General features: G+C 37.6%; 1 protein-coding gene across 2 annotated transcripts in view; it reads right to left on the reverse strand.

Moving 5' to 3' along the window:
* Positions 1 to 22,610, reverse strand: part of KLHL13 (kelch like family member 13) — a 200,525-nt gene that overhangs the window by 103,455 nt on the left and 74,460 nt on the right. Inside the window, exon 2 of one of the 2 annotated variants that reach the window (XM_052663078.1) lies at positions 17,341 to 17,414. In XM_052663078.1, the coding sequence (XP_052519038.1) occupies positions 17,341 to 17,390 (50 nt within the window). In that variant the 5' untranslated portion in view covers positions 17,391 to 17,414. Of the gene's footprint in view, positions 1 to 17,340; positions 17,415 to 22,610 lie in introns of those variants that run through there. The other variant, XM_052663077.1, reaches the window with a different exon arrangement.

The raw sequence follows: 22,610 nt of genomic DNA on the forward strand, positions 1-22,610 counted from the left end.
AGAGATCAAATTGCCAACATCCGCTGGATCATGAAAAGAGCAAGAGAGCTCCAGAAAAACATCTATTTCTACTTTATCGACTATGCCAAAGCCTTTGACTATGTGGATCATGATAAACTGTGGAAAACTCTGAAAGAGATGGGAATCCCAGACCACCTGACCTACCTCTTGAGAAACCTATATGCAGGTCAGGAAGCAACAGTTAGAACTGGACATGGAACAACAGACTGGTTTCAAATAGGAAAAGGAGTACATCAAGGCTGCATATTATCACCCTGCTTATTTAATTTATATGCAGAGTACATCATGAGAAATGCTGGGCTGGAAGAAGCACAAGCTGGACTCAAGATTGCCGGGAGAAATATCATTAACCTCCGATATGCAGATGACACCACCCTTATGGCAGAAAATGAAGAGGAACTAAAAAGTCTCTTAATGAAAGTGAAAGAGGAGAGTGAAAAAGTTGGCTTAAAGCTCAACATTCAGAAAACGAAGATCATGGCATCCGGTCCCATCACTTCATGGGAAATAGATGGGGAAACAGTGGAAAACCGTGTCAGACTTTATTTTCAGACTCCAAAATCCCTGCAGATGGTGATTGCACCCATGAAATTAAAAGACGCTTACTCCTTAAGGAAAGTTATGACCAACCTAGATAGCATATTCAAAAACAGAGACATTACTTTGCCAACAAAGGTCCGTTTAGTCAAGGCTATTGTTTTTCCTGTGGTCATGTAGGACGTGAGAGTTGGACTGTGAAGAAAGCTGAGTGCTGAAGAATTGATGCTTTTGAACTGTGGTGTTGGAGAAGACTCTTGAGAGTCCCTTGGACTGCAAGGAGATCCAACCAGTCCATCCTAAAGGAAATCAGTTCTGGGTGTTCATTGGAAGGACTGATGCTAAAACTGAAACTCCAGTACTTTGGCCACCTCATGTGAAGAGTTGACTCATTGGAAAAGACTCTGATGCTGGGAGGGATTGGGGGCAGGAGGAGAAGGGGACGACCGAGGATGAGATGGCTGGTAGGCATCACCGACTCAATGGACATGAGTTTGAATAGACTCCTGGAGTTGGTGATGTACAGGGAGGTGATTCACGGGGTCGCAAAATTTGGACACGACTGAGCAACTGAACTGAACTGAATACTAACAAGGAGGCTGATGTGAACAATTATATGAGTGTGTTTATTATGTTCCAGATAGCATTTTATAAGTATTGAGAAATGCTGAAGAGGAATAGGGACATAGAAAGATATACTGATATATTACATGAAAATGAAAATACAAAATAATATCTATTATATTTTATAAAAACAATCATATACACATTTAATATAAATATAGACCAAAATATTAACCAAGTAGTGAAACTGATTGATATAAATTTTCTTTTCATGAAAGTACTTAGTTCTTAAAAATAATGAGATATATTAATTTTGCAATGTGACATTTCAAAATGAACCATTTAAAATATTTAATAGTAATATGAAAGTGAAAGTTTTGCTCTGTCGTGTCTGACTCTTTGTGATCCCATGAACTGTAGCCCACCAGGCTCCTCTGTCCATGAAATTCTCCTGGCAAGAATACTGGAATGGGTTGCTATTTCCTTCTCCAGAGGATCTTTCCAACCCCAGGATCAAATCTGGGTCTCCTACATTGCAGGCAGATTCTTTATCTGAGCCACAGGGAAGCCCATATGGGGAAACATTAATGCTGCATTATTAGAGAAATACACAACATAAAAATATGTGTAAGGTAGGAATCTAATTTTGCTTTAAGAAAGAAAGGGAAAAAAATGAGTGAAATATATCTAAATGTTAAATGAGTAGTGAATTTAAATAATGAAATTATTTTCTATTTATTCTTTTCTGCATTTTCTCAATTTTATACATAGATCAATTTTATTTTAAAATGCTATTTTTTTTCATTAGGTGATTATTAAGTAGATGGTTAACGATATGAAAAGTGTTAATGGTATCACTTTGTATAACTGAAAACTGTACATACATGATGATCATGTAAAATATATGCACTGAAAAACAGTTGAAAGGATATATGCCAACACAATAACTGGTTTACCTTAGATAAGGTGGGATAATGTGAGATTTATTTTATTTTCGACATTTTTCAAAATTTATATATTTTCATATACATATATATATTCATGTATTTCACCTATTATGTGTAAAAATCATCTTAATAAGGTAAGGAAAGTACATGAAGGGCACTAGAATAAGAATTAGTGATAAATGTTTTAGAAAATAATTATTAAAACTGAAAAAGATCCATTATCTTAACATGCTCAAACACACAGCATGGTATCGACAGAGCAGACATGGATACTGAGTGTGGTGAACAAGACAATGGCCTAATCCTTAGAACACTGCCTAATCCCCAGTTTGTGAATATGTTACTTGACATGGTAAAATGGACTGCAGATGTGATTAAATTAAGGGCTAGGAAACACGGGGGGAGGTGTTACACTGGATTATAGGCTCAATGTAATCATAAGCATTCTTAAAACAGAAGAAGGAAGCAGAAGAGGGCCAAGTGATGAGATATGAGACAAACTCAACCCACTGTTGCAGGCTTTGGAGATGGAGGAAGAGAGCAAAGTAGTGCAGGGAGCCTCTGGAAGATTAGGAAGGCAAGGAAACAGAATTTCCCTTAAAGACTCCAAAAGGAACGCAGTACTGCCTATACCTTGACTTTAGCCCTATGACCTCCAGAACTGCAAGATAATTAATCTGTGTTGTTTTAAGCACTGAGATTGTGGTTATTCGTTACAGCAAGAGGAAACTAATATATAGGGCTATATTGTTGTTTAGTGACTAAGTCGTGTCTGACTCTTTGTGACTCCATGGAATGCAGCCCACCAGGCTCCTCTGTCCATGGGATTTCCCAGTCAAGAATACTGGAGTGGGTTGCCATTTTCTTCCCCAGGGGATGTTCCTGACCCAGGGGTCGAACCCATGTCTCCTGCAGATTCTTTACCGCTGAGCCACCAGGAAAGCTCATGTGGGGCTATAGACAACTGTAAAGAAATTGATGATTTTAGCAATCTGTTTTAGAGAAAACAAAATCATTGAGGCAGGGGAATGAGCTGAAATTGAACTAACAATGTTTTTAACAGCAAGAGTTGTGCCTGGATGTGGATATGTCATTAAGTATATGCTTATGTCCAACTAATATGCTAGAATAGCACTCAGTGATGTTCAGGACACAGACAGGGTTAAGATTCCATCTAGTAATATTTTTATCTACCTCCTTGCTTACCATTGATTATTAGATGAAGACTTATTCCCTTATTATAATTGATGTAAGTATTAATTCCCTTATTAATACTTATCCGTCCCACAGAAAAGAAACTACTTGAACTATTTAGCCAAAAGTATTTTATACATATAATTTAGACTACATACCAAATTAAATATAAATATAAAATGTACCAAACAATACTGAAAATCTGACAGAAAACATTTCACTATAGAAACTACTTTTTTTTTTTTTTTTTTGCTTTAAATATGCAAAATGTAGGTATCTGAGGTAAAAATGATACTTTACATCAGACAACCTGGGTATTGATGTCCTGGATCTTTCCCTTGCTGTGTGAACTTGGAAAGGTCTCTCATCTTTGCATCTCATATTCCTTGCCTTTTTACATTTAAGAGGGTTGAACAACATCTCTACAATCTTTTTCTGTCTTTAAAGAAATGCAGTCTCTTTTTTGTGGAGCCACAACTATTCTTAGAAAAACAAGTAGTCTTAACTCTGTTCTCAACTCCTTTCAAAAATCAACTTGAATTGCTGTGGGGTCAGCCTTCCAGGGAGAAGAAAGTAATTCAAGCATATCATCTCATTAATTTTCAAGACAGGAGAAAGAAAATATTTCTGTTTGGAAAAAAAAAAAGAGAGAGAGAAAGAAAAAGAAAGAAATGGGTAACATGCTAAATAAATTGCCACTGTTGGCAGAGGCAGGACTAGAAAACAGGGTTTTTCAAACTCAGGATTGCATTCTGCCTTTTCAGCAGAAGGGTCTCTCAGGTAAATGAACTGTCCTTAAAGGGAAAGGATAGGAGTATGGGATTAAGAGCTAATATTTATGTACTTTGCCCTACATGTCACATGGTCAAAGGATAAATGTAACAGGAAGAGGCAGACTCTAGGGTCCAAAGATCAAATAGGTCTTCTCTCCCTAGAGGCCGTATTAGTTTTAGCCCTGCCTCAGGGCACCTAGAGAGAAAAGTATGTTCTAAGTGGCCTCCCACTGACTCAGACAGCCACCCAAACTTGAGAAGACAAAATTGGGAGCTAAGCCAAACCCGAGGGACCTGCCAACTCTGGACAATGGCTGATCTCAGACAAGTTCAGACGAAGTTACATAATACTATTTTCAATAATGTGCCAGGAAAAATAAATGACACTGTCTATATCTAGGCACAGCTCCTGTCAAAAACAACAAGTTTAATTCAAATTAACTCTGCTGTCTCTGTTATTTTGTTTCCCGGAAAAAAGATTGCTAAAATCACCAGAGAATTTTTTTTCTAGCTATCGGGAGCTCGTATCTGTGTCATCTATGTCATGCTGTACTGATAAAGGAAAATGACTCCACCTTCACGAGAATTTACTTCATAATATACCCAGGAAGGGACAAGGACACATTTCCTTTTCCCTCAATGGCAGATTAAGGCCTTGGACTCTAAGAGGAGACCCAAAATAGGGCTGCCTGAGGGCCACAAAGCTTGAAACTGCCATAGCTACAACCCCAAAGCAGGCACAGAAACTATAATCCAAAGTAAGAGTAGAGCTTCCTTCCAGGAAAAAGAAAAGGTATGACTCTTTTTCTGCTCGTTTTAATTTAAAATAAAGCAATGGTTGGGCGGGGGGATCTTCCCTGGTGGCTCAGTGGTAAAGACTCCATCCGCCAATGCAGGAGACATGGTTTGATCCTGCATGTGGAAGATCCCACATGCTGAGGAGCAACTAAGCCCATGCTCCACAAGCACCGAGCCTGTGCTCTAGAGCCTGGGAGCCGCAATTACTGGGCCCATGCATGCTAGAGCTCCTGCTACTTCTCTGCAACTAGAGAAGCCACCGCAATGAGAAACCTGTGCCCTGACCGCAACTAGAGAGTATTCCCCACTCACCACAAACAGAGAAAAGCCAATGCGACAGTGAAGACCCAGCAGAGCCGAAATACAGAAATAAATAAAATTACTAAAAAATTAAAATAAAGCAATGATAGAAAAGCACTAGGAGATAGGAAGTCAACATGTCACACAACAGTGATGACCAGAAGATAAAGGAAAACTTTGTTGTCTGACTGTATATTTTTAAAAAGCATCCACATCATGTAAGGCTCTGAACTGTTTCATGGGTCCCACATAGCCCCTGACCCAATTGTGATTCAGGAGGCTTTGGAAATTTTATATAATCTTTCAACACTCTCCATGCAACTGCATTTGTTGGGAAGATGAAAAGGGGGAAAAACTGAAAGATGGGAAATGGAGAGAAGTGAAAACCTTTTAAAGAAAAGCTTACTTTTGTCAACTTCCAAGTTCCCAATTCATTTATAGCACTTAACCTATTAGTTAATACATATGCACTTTCAAAATACAGCAGAAATGCCTTGACCTGGGGACTTCCCTGGTGGTCCAGGGGCTAAGACTCCACACTCCTAATGCAGGGGGCCCAGGTTCGATTCCCAATCAGGGAACTAGATCTCACATGCTGCAATTAAAGATCCCACCCTACCACCACCATTGAAATGAGTTGTTACTACTAGGGGAGTCATAAGAAAAGAAGACCTCATTCTGTTTGGAAGAGGAAAGGAGTTCATGTTAGTGAAGGTATTACAGAGGAGTTAAGACCTTTGCTGGGTCTTGAAGGATAAACGGGAGTTGGTTAGGCCAACAACCAGCGAGAAGGCATACCAGAGAGAAGGATGGAAACACAAGGGAACGTGTTACCTCCCAATGTTGAGGGAGGTTGTAGTATGTGCTGTAGGCAGGAGATGAGGCTGGGGAGGCAGAGAGGAGCTGCATGACAGGCCTTGTCACACTATGAGCCAGTGAAGAAATCTAAACAAGGAGATGATATGAACACACATATTCACATTACAGAAGGATCATTACAGCTGCTCCTGATACCTCTCCTGTGCCCATGCCAAGTCAGAAATTACAACTACTGGAATATACTGGGAAGCCTGTGTGCCAGACTCTGGATACATTCATTTCTTATTACTGCTGTGACAAATGACTACAATCTTAACAGCTTTCAGTTCAGTTCAGTCACTCAGTCATGTCCGACTCTTTGTGACCCCATGAACTGCAGCCCACCAGGCCTCCCTGTCCATCACCAACTCCCAGAGTTCACTCAGACTCAGGTCCATCGAGTTGGTGATGCCATCCAGCCATCTCATTCTCTGTCGTCCCCTTCTCCTCCTGCCCCAAATCCCTCCCAGCATCACAGTCTTTTCCAATGAGTCAACTCTTCCCATGAGGTGGCCAAAGTATTGGAGTTTCAGCTTTAGCATCATTCTTTCCAAAGAACACCCGGGGCTGATCTCCTTTAGAATGGACTGGTTGGATCTCCTTGCAGTCCAAGGGACCCTCAAGAGTCTTCTCCAACACCACCGTTCAAAAGCATCAATTCTTTGGCACTCAGCTTTGTTCACAGTCCAACTCTCATGTCCATACATGACCACTGGAAAAACCATAGCCTTGACTAGACGGACCTTTGTTGACAAAGTAATGTCTCTGCTTTTGAATATACTATCTAGGTTGGTCATAACTTTCCTTCTAAGGAGTAAGCATCTTTTAATTTCATGGCTGCAATCACCATCTGCAGGGATTTTGGAGCCCCAAAAAATAAGTCAGCCACTGTTTCCCCATCTATTTCCCATGAAGTGATGGGACCAGATGCCATGATCTTCGTTTTCTGAATGTTGAGCTTTAAGCCAACTTTTTCACTCTCCTCTTTCACTTTCATCAAGAGGCTTTTTAGCTCCTCTTCACTTTCTGCCATAAGGGTGGTGTCATCTGCATATCGGAGGTTATTGATATTTCTCCTGGCAATCTTGAGTCCAGCTTGTGTTTCTTCCAGTCCAGCGTTTCTCATGATGTACTCAGCATAGAAGTTAAATAAGCAGGGTGACAATATACAGCCTTGACGTACTCCTTTTCCTATTTGGAACCAGTCTGTTGTTCCATGTCCAGTTCTAACTGTTGCTTCCTGACCTGCATATAGGTTTCTCAAGAGGTAGGTCAGGTGGTCTGGGATTCCCATCTCTTTCAGAATTTTCCACACTTTATTGTGATCCACACAGTCAAAGGCTTTGGCATAGTCAATAAAGCAGAAATAGATGTTTTTCTGGAACTCTCTTCCTTTTTCCATGATCCAGCGGATGTTGGCAATTTGATCTCTGGTTCGTCTGCCTTCTCTAAAATCAGCTTGAACATCAGGAAGTTCATGGTTCACGTATTGCTGAATCCTGGCTTGGAGAATATTGAGCATTACTTTACTAGCGTGTGAGATGAGTGCAATTGTGTGGTAGTTTGAGCATTCTTTGGCATTGCCTTTCTTTGGGATTGGAATGAAAACTGACCTTTTCCAGTCCTGTGGCCACTGCTGAGTTTTCCAAATTTGCTGGCATATTGAGTGCAGCACTTTCACAGCATCAGCTTTAAACAACACAAATTGACTCTCTTATAGTTTCAGAGGTCAGAAGTCTAAAATTAAGGTATTGGTGAGGCTAGGGAAGAGAATTTGTCTGTCTTTTCCAGCTTCTAGAGGGCACCTGCATTCTATGGCTCACGATACCTTCCGCCATCTTCAAAAAACATGGCTCCAAACTCTCCTTCCTTGATCACATCTCCTTTCTCTGACTCTGAATCCACTTGCATCTCTTTTATGAGGACCCTTGTGATTACAGTGGGCTCTCCTAGATAATTCAGGATAACTTCCCCATCTCAAGATCCTTAGCTGAGTCATATATGCAAAGTCCATTTTTGCCACATACAATCAGTCCCAGGTTCTGTGGATCAACATGTAGACATCTTTGGAGGGCCACTATTAAGTCTACCACAGGGAGTATTTGCCAGATTTCTTCACCATAAAGGTACTATGTTTTCCTTTCCACTCTCTTTGGAAAGTAAATCATTAAGTCTACACTCAAGAAGGGAGACAGATGAAATTCTATCTGCTGGAGGGGGAAATATATATTGAGTTGGCCAAAAAGTCTGTTTGGGTTTTTCTGTAACATCTTATGGACACCAAACAAACTTTTTGACCAATTCAATACATACAAACACATATACTCATAACATATATATAATTTGGAGTTGTCCTTCAAGGAAGAACTATCTTTCCTCCCTCATGTATTTATTTCATTTATTTCTATCATGGGTAAAACTCTGAGGAAGGGGTTGGATTAGTACCCAAGAGCACATAGAGGGGCAATGGTTAATTCATTCATTAGGCAAATATTAATATCTACTGTACAACTAAAATGTACAAGACATGGTGGTAATCAACAAGACAGACAATATCCCTGCCCCCCTACAGCTTCTATTTTAGCAAAAGAGAACAGATAATAAACAAAGAAGGAAAATATCTAATAGTGATAGTGATGAGTCATGCAGAGAATGGAACTAGCTGAGTGTGACACTGAATGAGTGGCCTCTTCAGAGTGGGTGGTCAAAGAAAATCTGTAAGTGGATATTTCAGTGGAGATCTGAAAAGAAGAAGAACCAGCCACACAAAGACCATGAGGAAGAATGTTCCAGACAAAGGGAACAGCCATTACAAAGGCCATTCAAGGAATCTTTCTTCCTCTGAGAATAAACAAATAGAAAAACAATTAGCATGAGGGTAATGAAAATGTATTGAAAAACAAGGAAAAGGAGATTTGTCATCATAAACGATCGGAGAAAGAGCAGAACTCTGGAAATGTTTTCATACAGGAGTCAGAAAACAATGCTGAAAGCTTTGGGCACTTTTAGGAAAACAAGAAAACATTCAGGAAAACAAGAATCAATAAAGCAGGAAGAGGAAGCCAAATAAGATAACATGATCAGATGAGGAAAGCAATAAATTATACTGGCCAACTACCAGGAAACTAAACCAGAATAACAACTAAAATGTATATCAGAGAAAGTAAAGAGAGAGTCTGATGCAGTTTAAAATAAATTCATTAAGTGACAGAAAAAAGGGGAGAAGACAATGGCACCCCACTCCAGTACTCTTGCCTGGAAAATCCCATGGATGGAGGAGCCTGGTAGGCTGCAGTCCATGGGGTCGCTGAGAGTTGGACACGACTCAGTGACTTCACTTTCACTTTTCACTTGCATGCATTGGAGAAGGAAATGGCAACCCACTCCAGTGTTCTTGCCTGGAGAATCCCAGGGACAGCAGAGCCTGATGGGCTGCCGTCTATGGGGTTGCACAGAGTCGGACATGACTGAAGCGACTTAGCAGCAGCAATAGCAGCAACAGAAAAAAGATAACAAATATTAAAGTGAGGAGAGAAAATATGATAGATATGGTAGACACTAAAACAAGTAATACCCACAAAGTAGATCCAACCTAAATATTTAATGTTAAGAAATCATTTGTACCATGAAAGAGTTTATACTTTGCAGCTATTATAGCTACTACAAGTTTTTATTGACATGTGAAAATGTTCATGATACAACTAAGGAAAACAGTAGGATACAGACATGATATAAAGTATAATAAAACAGTAAGTTCTCCCATTTATTGAGAATTTACCATGTACCGGAAATGTGACTATCTTACTAAATTTTATTTTATTCTTAGTACAATCCAAAACAATGACACTCTTTTATTTTATAGATGAAGAAACACATTCAGAGAGGTTAAGAAACTTTCCAAAGTTCACACAGCTAGTAAGTAGTAAAGTTTGATTTGAACCTGTATTTGGAAGATTTCAAAGCTTCTGCTCTTAAGCACATATACCATATCATATTCAATAATTACAACTTCAGTTACATTTTAAAATACACCAAAAAACCAGACTGAAAATGCATTAAGGGGGTTTAAGAGAGTTACTTCTGGTGATTATTTTCTCTGCATACACGTATATAATTTGTTATTTTAAGTGTTCCATAATAATATGAATTATTTGTAAAGTCAAAACAAATGAACAACTAGAAGAGAGGAATACAGAACTTTTTAGTTGGGGACTCATGAAAAAGACTTAAATGTTTAATAGAAATGTTAAGGTCTTCACATACAGTTTGGAATTGAAATAATGGCTGTAGATGAGATGTCCCAGAAAGAATGTGTAGACTATGCATAGAATCATGAACAGGAATATTCAAGACATAGAGAGAGGAATCAGGGTAGTAATTCCTCTCCCCAGAAACAGAGACACTTCCTATGGCCTAGAAAATTCTCTAGAAAGATCAAACGGGCAAATATTACTAACAATTCTATGCCCTTTGTATAAAGATATGTAACTCTTTGGTGAAAGGAACAAATATGCTGATAAACACGCATATACTGCAATATATTACAACAATAATAATAGGTAACCCAAGATCTACAGAATTTCTGAGCCAAAATAAAAGTCCATAGTATAAAATGTAACTGGTCTCAGAAATTTGTGCATTATTCTCATATTATAATGCTTATAGGCATCTTCCAGCCAAAGATTTAACCTTATTATAATCATTGACTCAATTTAGCAAAGGTAAAACTAGATTCTCATAAATTTTTAATCTTTAGAAAGCACAGAAAACCCTATCTTCATAGAAGTTTAAGAAGTTGATTTGTGAAAAGAGTAATAAAAGGATATCTTCAATGACTGACCATTTTCAAGGTTAATCAAAGACGTGTTGTTTATCACCTACTATCTGCTTAGGTTTAAAGATATAATTCCAGACTTTTGAAACTAAAAGGAAGCTCAGGATCTTCCAATCCTTAAATGTTACAGATGAGACCAGTGCTTGATAAATAGTAAAGGCTCAATATTTTAAACTATCAAATGACCAGATTTAAAGCCCTATATTCCTTTGACATCATATAGTAAGAAATGATTATAGCTGTTTCCATAGTTTTAAAAACAATTAAGGTTCTATAGAACACACATACTTTTATATGCTAGCTTTGAGAAGAAAACATAAAATTAACTTTTCTTAATTATAAGCCATATTTTGTTGTAGTAAATTTTAAACATAAAAAAGAAATGATTATACATTAAGCCAGTTAAAAAAGTCTGAGCTTATTCTTAGAAATCTGTAATAAATTTCATTAGTCTATTTTACAATTTAATGATTACTGTTTAATATCCAATTACTTAACTCTTAGTAAGAGTTGACTGTGGAAAACAAAACTACCCTAAACAATTTAAGCAAATAAAATCACAAGCAACAAATAATTGTTGATACGTGTTATAATGTCTGTAAATATTTGATGAATGCCTATTATGTACAAAACCCTGCATTATATACAATGTGATGTAAATATGCATTAGATGCAGGCAGTCACACTCTGAAAGAGCTCTCTTAATGATGCTGTAAGCAAAGACATGCTCAAATTACTTCAATGAAGAACCAAATATGAGAAAATTCATTACAGAGAAAAAATGGTTCACAGACAAAAGAGACTCTCCTGATCATCTGAAAATCCCATGGACAGAGCCCATGGGCAGAGGAGACTGGCAGGCTACAATCCATAGGATCACAAAGAGTTGGACACGACTATGGACTACACTTTTTCTTTCTTTTGATTATCTGCTTGGATTGATCAGGGAAGGCTGATAGACAGGGCATACAATTTGATGAGGGTCTTGGAGAACAGGTAGGATTTCAATAGCTGGAGATAGAAAAGGGCAGTCTGGATCACATTATCAGATAAGCAATTTTAAAAGATCATATTGATTGGAGTGTGAATCTAGTTAAATACTAAGCATTGTTAAAGTTACCCCAAACATTTCACAACTTCCTCCCAACTCTTCATCATTTCCTCTGCCACCACCTTTGTTCAGACTCTCCTCATTTCTTATTTTCCCTACTACAGTAGTCACCTAACTGACAGGAAACCATGTATTATCATTCACTGCCATATCCCTAACACCTTGCACCTAACACCTTGTAAATGGTGCATAATATTTGTTAAAGGGATGAAAATCCAATTATACAGTGTCTGGCACTCTTTTTCCTGTGTTGCAAATACCAGACAATACTATACGCTCTGTTTTATTTACCAAAGAATACTTTTTAGAAAATTGGAACACTGTCAGAGCTTTCTACATCATTGCAGAAATCCTTACTACAGCTAGGAACCCCAACAGAACACATCACCACACACCACCAACTGGGTAACTCTTACCAAAGTGTGCCCTCCCTGACAGTGTGTAACGTGTACTGTCAATGTGAGGAAGATGCTCACACTGAGATGATGTTTGCAGCACAGCAAGTCATATATGGCTGACCTCTCTCTATACCAGATGAATCACTGGAATAAAACTTTTAACATGGTAAAACATATGATGAATGGTAGACTGCAAGACTAAAAACATCTAAGACTAACAAAAGATTAACGCTATTCTGCACTGCAAACCTCCACCTTTAAGTCTTTATCTACCTTGTTTATTAATTTTCTGCATTAACTTTCTCATATATAAATACATATTTGGTTTTTGTCTGACTCCACCCCAATCTCCATCAAAATATAAGTTCAATAAGAACAAAGATTCATCATTTTTAATATAGTCATCATCGAGGCTCCCCTGGTAGCCCAGTGGTTGAGAGTGTGCCTTGCAATGCAGAGTACATGGGTGCAATCCCTGGTCCAGGAATATCCCACATGCTGTGGAGCAACTAAGCCTGTGTGTTGCAACTACTGAGCCCACATGCCCTAGAGCCTTTGCTCTACAACAAGAGAAATTACTGCAATGGGAAGCCCAAGCATCATAACTAGAGAGTAGCCACTTCTCGTTTTAACTAGAGAAAGTCCGCACGCAGCAATGAAGACCCAGCACAGCCAAAAATAGCTAATGAAAATGTTTAGCACTTAGTAATTACACAATAAATGTTTGCTGAATTATAAGTAGAACAAATCATTAGAATTTTTTGACCAATAATTACTACTACACATGCCAGACATTATATTAAACAGTGGGAATACATTTCTTCCATACATTTATTATCTTATTGAAAAGTCACCTTGATAACATTTTATATTTCCTACTAAGTTTGTATTAAATCTATAAAACAATTTGGGAAGAGCTTGTCTCTTCCCAAAATTTAGTCTTTTAATCAAGGACCATACAATGTCTCTCCATTAAAAAAAAAAAAAAAACAACTTCCTTCTTATCTCTCAGTTGAATTTTTAAAGTTTCTTCATATAGGTCTTAGAAGTTTTTATTGGGTTTATCACTAAAGGGCTTTCCTAGTGGCTCAGTCGGTAAAGTGCCTGCAATGCGGGAAAGCTGGGTTTGATCCATGGGTCAGGAAGATTCCCTGGAGAAGGAAATGACAACCCATTCCAGTAGTCTTACCTGCAGAATTCCATAGACAGAGGAGCCTGGTGGGCTATAGTCCATGGGGTCACAAAGAGTCAGACACGACTGAATGACTAACACTGAACAATTAAATTTTATGGCTTTTGTAAATGGAATGTTTTCCCTTATATATTCTATTTATTTATCTATCTATTTTTGGCGGTGGTGGGTCTTCATTGCTTTGCCCAGGCTTTCTCTAGTTGCAGTGAGTGGAGGCTACTCTTCCTTGCAGTGTGCAGGCTTCTCATCGTGGTGGCAGCTCTTTTTGCGAAGCATGTGCTCTAGGGCACACAGGCTTCAGAAATTGCAGCAAATAAGCTCAGTACTTGCACCTTCATGGGCTTTAGAGTGCAGGCTCAGGAGTTGTGGCGCACAGGCTCAATTGCTCCATGGCATGGGGGATCTTCCCAGATAAGGGACTGAATCTGTGTCCCCTGCATTGGCAGGCAGATTCCTATCCACTGCACTACCAGCGAAGTCCCCATTATATATTCTAAATGGCTATGTCTGATACAGATAAAAGGTATTGTTTTGTAATTTTTACCTTATATCAACTACATTTTAGAACTTATATTAAAATTCTGTGCACAAAGAAGTTGTTTTAAAGTCTTAGCTTTTGTAGGTACATGACCCTATCTTCTAAAACTTGATCATTTTGTTTCCTCCTTCCTGTGAACCATGCCTCTTTACTGACACTGGCCATAGTTTACAGATACATATTTAAAAATGGTGATAGAGGGCATCTTTGTTTTGTTGCTGCTTAAGGAACAACTCTTATATTTATCATTAAGTGTGATGCTTATTTGTTAGTTTCAGACAGATAATTATTTTTCTTGTTAAGAGTACAACTTTCTATCACTCACTAACTCTAAATCTTAAAATGGGCAATGAATTTTTTCAAACACCTTCAGCATTCACTGTATCTTTTATTTCTTAGGAAATCTACTGACAGATTGCATCATATGAGTAGCTTTCACAGTATTAAAGAATTCGCACTCTGGAATAAAACTTTCCTAGTCACAAAGGGTTAATACTTCTCATACATTCCTAAATGTGTCTGGTTTCTTTTTTATTTAGAATATGAAACTGGTCTACAATTTGTGTATACAAACATGTCATAAGTTCATTTATTTAAGTTTCTGGTTAAGAATGCACTTACAATGAAGGGGCTAAAACATCAGGAAGAAAGCCTGAAATTTGGGAGGGTAAAGATTTCTTAGAAAGATACAAAAATTACTTAGCATAAAGAAAAAGTGACAAATTGAACTTCATAAAAATAAAACAAAAATAAAACTGCTCACCAAAAGACACAAATAATAAATGGGATGGAAGCTACAGAATGGAAGAAAATAGTCATAATACATCTATCTAAATACCAAGAAAAAAAGTAAAAACTCTTAAAACTCAAAGAGAAAAAAATCAATTTTTAAATGGGCAAAAGATTTGGATACTTCTAAAAGATAGACAAATAGGTAACACACATACAAAAACAAACTCACATCATTTCACATGAGGAAAATGCAAAGTGAAAACCATAGTGGGAAACAACTATACACCCAAGAGAATAACTAAAACACCAAGAGTTTGTAAAGATTCTCACTTTTTATTGGTCTGAGAAGAAACTGGTATAACTTCTTTAAAAGTGTTTGGCAATTTCTAATAATGTCAAATAAATTAAATAAATATATATATACACATATGACCCACCAATTCTATTTCTAGGTATATAGCCAAAGGAAATGAGTACATATGGCCACAAAAAGATTTGCTAAAAAGATCAACAACAGCTTAATTCATAATAGCCAAATAATGAGTATAACTTAAATGACTCTCAACAAGAAATGGATAAATTGTGGTATATTTAAACAAGGGACTACTACAGAGCAATAAAAAGAAGGAATTACTGATACCTGCAATAATGATGGATTTCAAAAACATTATTTTGAACAACAGAAGCTATACACAAAAGAATACACAGTATTAGACTACATTTCCATGAAGTTCAAGAACAAGCAACATGAACCCAAGATACACAAGTCGGTAGGAGGGGAGGAGCCACGAACTGGAGAGGGGAACAAGGGAGTTCTCTGGAGCGATGGAACTGTTTTATATCTTGACCTCGGTTGTGGTTACCTGGATGTTTGCATGTATAAAAATAAATCCAGATGTATATTTAAATGTTTCTGTATTTTACTATATGTAATTATATCTCAATAATAATAATGGAAACAAATTCCATTGTGCTATAACTACCTCAGTTATCAACTTAAGCTTAGGAAATGCTGCCCTCCTACTAGTTACTCTTCCAAATGTGTGATACAGACCCCTGCATTCAGCAGCACTTGAACTCTGCAGTCTCAATTCCCCACTAGAAATCTACCCCTGCAATCTACTCTTCTCTTCTATATGGCCACGCAGTATTCCTGCAATGACTTCCTTGTGTCCAGTATCTCTGAATAAGTCTACCTTACAGCTCTTTGCCCACATTCCAACAAGCATGTACTCTTCATATGATTTTCCTTTGATGGGAATACTATGCAAAATTCCTAACATGGTATCTTTCAAATAACAATGACTTTATATATGTCCCCTTCATACTTCAACCTTTCCCCTCCTTCCATAGTCTTTTAATGAGTGAGTGAGTGAGTGAGTGAGTAAAGTCGTTCAGTCGTGTCCGACTCTTTGCAACCCCATGGACTGTAGACTACCAGGCTTCTCCGTCCATGGGATTCTCCAGGCAAGAACACTGGGGTGGGTTGCCATTTCCTTCTCCAGGGGATCTTCCCAACCCAGGGATCAAACCCAGGTCTCCTGCATTGCAGGCAGATGCTTTACCCTCTGAGCCACTAGGGAAGCTATTTTTAAAGTACCTTAAAAATGAGTAACAAAAATATTATATTTTTGAAATTGTTAAAATCCTCCATTTGTATTTGAATACAAGAACTGTTATACTTTGAATTATTTGACAAGCTCCTGCTCTCCACACACCGACAAAGTAAAGGCCATATTTCTTTAAACCACGAGTTTAAAATCCTAAATTGACAGAAGAAGCACTGAATTTCTCATAAGTCCCTGAAAAAGTTTTAACTGGAATTTCAAATAACAGCAATGTACACTCAATCACAGGCAATACTATTAAAAAAAAATACTTTGTTGAGACATCTATTTGTAAGCAATGGATACCAGTATTTATTCACCTATATACTTTAAAACCAAAAATTCACATCAACAGCTCCACTGACTGAATTCCATTCTCCAGGCCATAATACTGGAGTGGGTTGCCATGCCCTCCTCCAGGGGATCTTCCCAACCCAGGGATCGAACCCAGGTATCCCACGTTGCAGAAGGATTCTTTACCATCTGAGTCACCAGGGAAGGCCAGGAATACTGGAGTAAGTAGCCTGTCCCTTCCCCAGTGGATCTTCCCAAGCCAGGAATAGAACTGGGGTCTCCTGCAGGCGAACTCTTTACCAGCTGAGCTACCAGGGAAGCCCTATTTATTCGTTGATATGCTTTAAAACCAAAAACTCACATCAATAGCTCCACTGACTGAATTCCAGGTGTTCACAATGTCCACCAATTTTGATTTCTAGTTATATTTTCTATTTTTTCATTAGCTCAGAATACAGTCATTAACATTCTCTTCATTCCATTTGTCACTCAGGCATTCTTTTATTTACTCATATAGCAAATATTTTAATTTTATAATAGATATTCAGCAAATATTTACTGAGTACCAACTTATGTTAGGTAAATAAATAAATGGAAGAGACATTATATAACTTATAAGGTAAACTGCTTCCATAAATATACCGGTTACGGAGTATTGCAGCAATTGATTCCCCTCTATGCAGATGATCCATCACCTCTAAAAGTTGGATAATGACCTGTGCAGGAGGAAAAGAAGTCAATATTTACTATGAAAATCAATACTTGAATTTTCACATTATACTACCTTTGTAATAGTTTACATACTTTGTGATAAGCAAAATGTAGATCCATGTCTCTAGTATCCACATTACAGCTTATGAAAATTAAGAAACTGAATCTACAATAGTCAAAATACCTACAAAATTCAGTACTGAATCATTAAAAGAGTACTAGCTAATTTCATGTGAAATCATTAGCCAACAATTAACCATGGAAAAACCGCCATGTAAACAGGAAGTTGGATTAAATGAGAGTCAGAAGACCTGGGGGAGTCTGTGTGAAGCTGGGTGAGACACAGAAGCTAGAAGCAAAAAGCTGAAGCAAACATTTGACAAGCAGATTTAGAGACGGCGTTGAATCCCAAGTTACCAGAGGGACTAGAGGCCTGTGGGGACCACATGGAGGGCCCATAATTTTCCAAATGATTGCTCAAAAGTAAGGATAGAGAGATGCTTTTAAAGACTTTTAAAACTTAAAGATATAAAATAGGTAATGGAGGTAGGAATGTTGCTTTTATGGGGAAGAGCAGGTGGGGTGGTAGTAACTATATGTTTTTAGTAGTGTGGATGCTTTGCACTGGTGATAAAGAATGTATTTAATACATTCTATTAATTTCAAGTATATTGGGAAGCAAAAGTGTACACTTTACATAAATGATTCTTATTAATAAAATCAATTTATTGCATTGGGAAGGTAAAAATGTACAGTATCCAATTTAGTTTGTTCATATAATTATGCTTGTTACAAAACTATGTGAATACCTAAAACAATGAAGCTAGAGGGGAAAATTGTTCCCTGCCTTCTTCCTGTCCCTTATTTTAGGAACAAAAGCAAAACAGCAGAAGAGAAAAAAGCACAGTTGATCCTTGAACAACACAGGTTTGAAATATGCAGATCCACTTACATGTGGACTTTTTTCAATAAATATAGTATGCACATTTTTATCGTATAGGTCTTTAAGTGTGGGGAAACGTTTGTGTTTGATTACAGATCACAATATGGAATCAAAAGAACTAGGGTTTGAGTCCTGATTCTACCCAAACTGTTTCAACTTCCCATCCGTGGGTGGGCAATTTATCAATTCTTTTGTTTTTTTGAGACAGAGATATATCACAATAAGAGAATTTTCAACTGCTTGGGGGCTGGTGCTCCTAACTGCTGTGTTGTATAAGGGTCAACTATACTCTATTTCTTGGGTCTTCAAAACTCTAAAAAAGAAACAAATCAAATGAAAACACAGCATTTACATTTATTTGCACAATCACATTTTTCTGCTTATAATCCTGTAAAGAATCAAGTAAATTATAATCAAGTAAAGAAACTGAGTAGCCTAAACAAAATATTTTAAGCATCTCAAAGTCAACTGACTTCTGACTTACCTTTTCTGAAAATGTTTAACCAAGTAGAGTTTTGAGACATTGAGAAAATTTTCATTTTGCTTATTAGGTTACTTGATTTCTTAGAGGGTGTGCCAAGAGAAAACCTATTATATCTAGATCACTGTTAGGAATCTGGGAATGTGAAAATAATTCATGAAACATCTTACCCATTATATCTAGGGTAGAACATAGAGGTCCCCAAATGAGGTATGCAAACTTTCATGTAATCCCATTGTTTTAAGCAATCCACTTGCTGCACCTGGATCTCTGAGTCTAGGGCTCTCCCGTCAAATTCTCCAGATAATAACCCTCTGGTCTCCAGAGGAGTAGAGAGGGGGTACAGGGGACATTAGCCACTTATTTTAAAGACTTTCAAGGAACAGCCCGTGTTTTCAATCTCATGACTCATTCCTGACTTCTGCAGACCAGGCACCTCCAAGTCTTGAAATACTAGGAATTCTACGGGAAGAATGAGTTGGTTTCTGTCAAAAGTTCATGTAGGGGAAGATATTGGAATTGTAACTTCTTTTGCTAAAAGTAAAAAAAATAAAATAAAATAGTTCCAATGTCACATCTGTCAGTGTTTCCACTCTTGTTCTCTTTGTCCTTTTGAATTTTTCCATTTCTTTACTCTCATTTTAATGGAGTTAGGAAGAAAGAGGAAGTAAGTGCATGTGATCAACTTATACAGGATATAAATGAAACCAACTGTTTTTAAACATGGGGTTTGTCTGATCAAATATATGTAGTAGAAAATTAACACTGCCTGTAATGTGGGGCTGGACCAGAGACAGAGTGACCAGAAATATGGAGACTGATAAGAAACTACTTCTAAAATGAAGGTATGAAATGAAAGCACAGACAAGGACTATGAGAACAGGAAGGAAGAACTAGGACCTGTGACAGATTACTGACAGATTTTAAAGGGATAAGGAGACATATCAAAGACAAAATCTAAGTAACAGGAAGAAATGGTGATGTTAGCAAGTGAGGTAGGGTATAGAAAGACAGAAAAACATTGAAAACAAGGACATCAATGGTTTGTATTGAAATAACCCAGATCACATCATATAGTATCTAACAGAAAATTGGAAATACAGTTCTAGATTTAGGTTGGAAGTAGAAATGAAAACACAGGAATATTTAGCCAGTTAAATAACAGCTCAAGGGATGAGATGGGGAAGTACTACTCATGTCAGGAGAAAGTACAAATCCAATGAACACTTTGGTGCAAGAAACAGAGGAAGACAAGCTAGCAAAGAAATGAGACAATAGGTAGGAGGGAAACTAAGAGAAATATGAAAAGAAGGATAGTTTAGAAGAAGAGCGGTCGGAGAGTATTCAACTGTTTCACTTTCTGCCCAAAGTAATATACAGCTAAATGATTTGACAGCTATAAAGTCCATATGATCTCTTTTCAAGGGTAGTTCCATATGAGTGTCACACTGCAGTGGTTTAAAAAATAAAACAGAAATAAATACATTTTTAATAACTTGGGAGTAATTCAAATACACCAGGGAATTACTCTATAGTGAAGGTGGTCCTCAAACAAGAGAAACAGAGATGATTAAATGATTGGGGGACAATCAAGTAGTCACTTAGAAAAATAAATAGGATGCACACCTCTTCATTTCATACACTGAATAAATTCCAGAAGGATCAAAGATTTAAAGGAAGCTTTGAAGCAGGACCAAAGAAAACTCAAGTGAAATTATTTATGATTCAGTGGAGAAGGTAAGCAGCACCTAGAGGCCAGGAACTATAAAGGAAAAAAACTGTTAAAGCTGATTATAGCAAAAAATTAGAACTCTGTACTTTAAAAATGCCGCAAAGTCAAATGGCATCTGATAAAGTGGAAAAAAATTCACAATACATGACAAACAGTTAATGATTTTAACTTACACACTTAATCAATAAAACACTATAGAAAAAGTGAGCAAATAATATAAACAGAAGGTGCACAGAAAATAAGAATCATTAATAAGCAAATAATTGTAATTTAAAATGAGTTACTGTTCCCATCATAGAATTTACACAAACATGCACACACAAATGAAATCTGTTTATATTTTTTATTAGTGAGAGGGGATATGGGTTTTGAGGGTGGCAGCGAGAGATGGTCACTTTTCATCCTAAACTTTTTTTTATTAAATTTATTTTGAAACAAAGCTAGCAAGAATGCAGCAAAAGACATGAGGAGTAGCCATGAGGGAGGAGGAAAACCAGAGGTGTAGTAATTTAGACGGTAAACAAAAGTGTTATAGAAAGTAATTTAGAAGGTAACCAAATGTGTCCAATGTTGCTGAGAGCTTAAGTAATAAACGGAGAATAATAACTTGGTGTGGTAATTGGGAGGTCACTGGTCACCTGGATAAGAACTGTTTACATGGAATGGTGGCAAAAAGGCTCATTATTGTGAGTTTAAGAGAGAATGAAGACAGGAAATAAGCACATACAACACTTACTTAGCATGATATATAAATAGATAGTAGCCTGGAAAATCCCATGGACAGAGGAGACTGGCAGGCTACAGTCCACAGGATCGCAAAGATTCAGACGCAAGTGAGCGACCAAGCACAATAACACATGGAATGAGATATAGGATGGAAGTAGATAATGTTTTGTTTCACTTTGTTTTAGTAACAGGAGATACTAGAGCAGGTATATCTGAAAAGCATTAAGCTAAAAAAAAAAAAAAAACTCCCACCAGAAAGCATAGGCAGAACACTTTTGACATAAATCGATCTTTTTGGATCTCTTAGAGTAATGGAAATAAAAACAAAAATAAACAAATGGTACCTAATTAAACTCAAAAGCATTTGTACAGTAAAGGAAACCATAAACAAAACAAAAAGACAATCTACAGAATGGAAGAAAATATTTGCAAATGATGTGACTAACAAGGGATTAATCTCTGAAATATACAAATAGCTTGTACAGCTCGATATTTTAAAAAAAAAACGAACAATTCAATTTAAAAAATGGACGAAAGATGAAAAGCCAATTTCACACCATATAAGGAAAGCCCTGCTTATGAACTAAGCTGATGTTATATAAAACAAATTTTAAGAGTTTCTATAATCATAGGTCTTCAACTAAAATTTTGATTAAGTACAGTGAGATAAGAAAGCTGACAGAAGATGTAAATAGACATTTCTCTAAAGAAGATATACAGATGGCCAAAGGCACACAAAAAGATAATCAACACTGCTGCAGCTACTGCTGCTGCTAAGTCGCTTCAGTCATGTCCAACTCTGTGCAACCCCACAGATGGCAGCCCACCAGGCTCCCCCGTCCCTGGGATTCTACAGGCAAGAACACTGGAGTGGGTTGCAAGTTACTTCTCCAATGCATGAACGTGAAAAGGGAAAGTGAAGTCACTCAGTCATGTCTGACTCTTCGCAACCCCATGGACTACAGCCTACCAGGCTCCTCCATCCATGGGGTTTTCCAGGCAAGAGTACTGGAATGGGGTGCCATTGCCTTCTCCGCAACACTGCTACGTCAGTTCAGTTCAGTTCAGTCGCTCAGTCGTGTCTGACTCTTTGCGATCCCATGAACTGCAGCACGCCAGGCCTCCCTGTCTATCACCAACTCCAGGAGTTCACTCAGATTCACGTCCATCGAGTCAGTGATGCCATCCAGCCATCTCATCCTCTGTTGTCCCCTTCTCCTCCTGCCCCCAATCCCTCTCAGCATCAGTCTTTTCCAATGAGTCAACTCTTCCCATGAGGTGGCCAAAGTACTGGAGTTTCAGCTTTAGCATCATTTCTT

Source organism: Budorcas taxicolor, chromosome X (assembly GCF_023091745.1).
Source record: "Budorcas taxicolor isolate Tak-1 chromosome X, Takin1.1, whole genome shotgun sequence".
Classification (NCBI taxonomy): Eukaryota; Metazoa; Chordata; class Mammalia; order Artiodactyla; family Bovidae; genus Budorcas; species Budorcas taxicolor.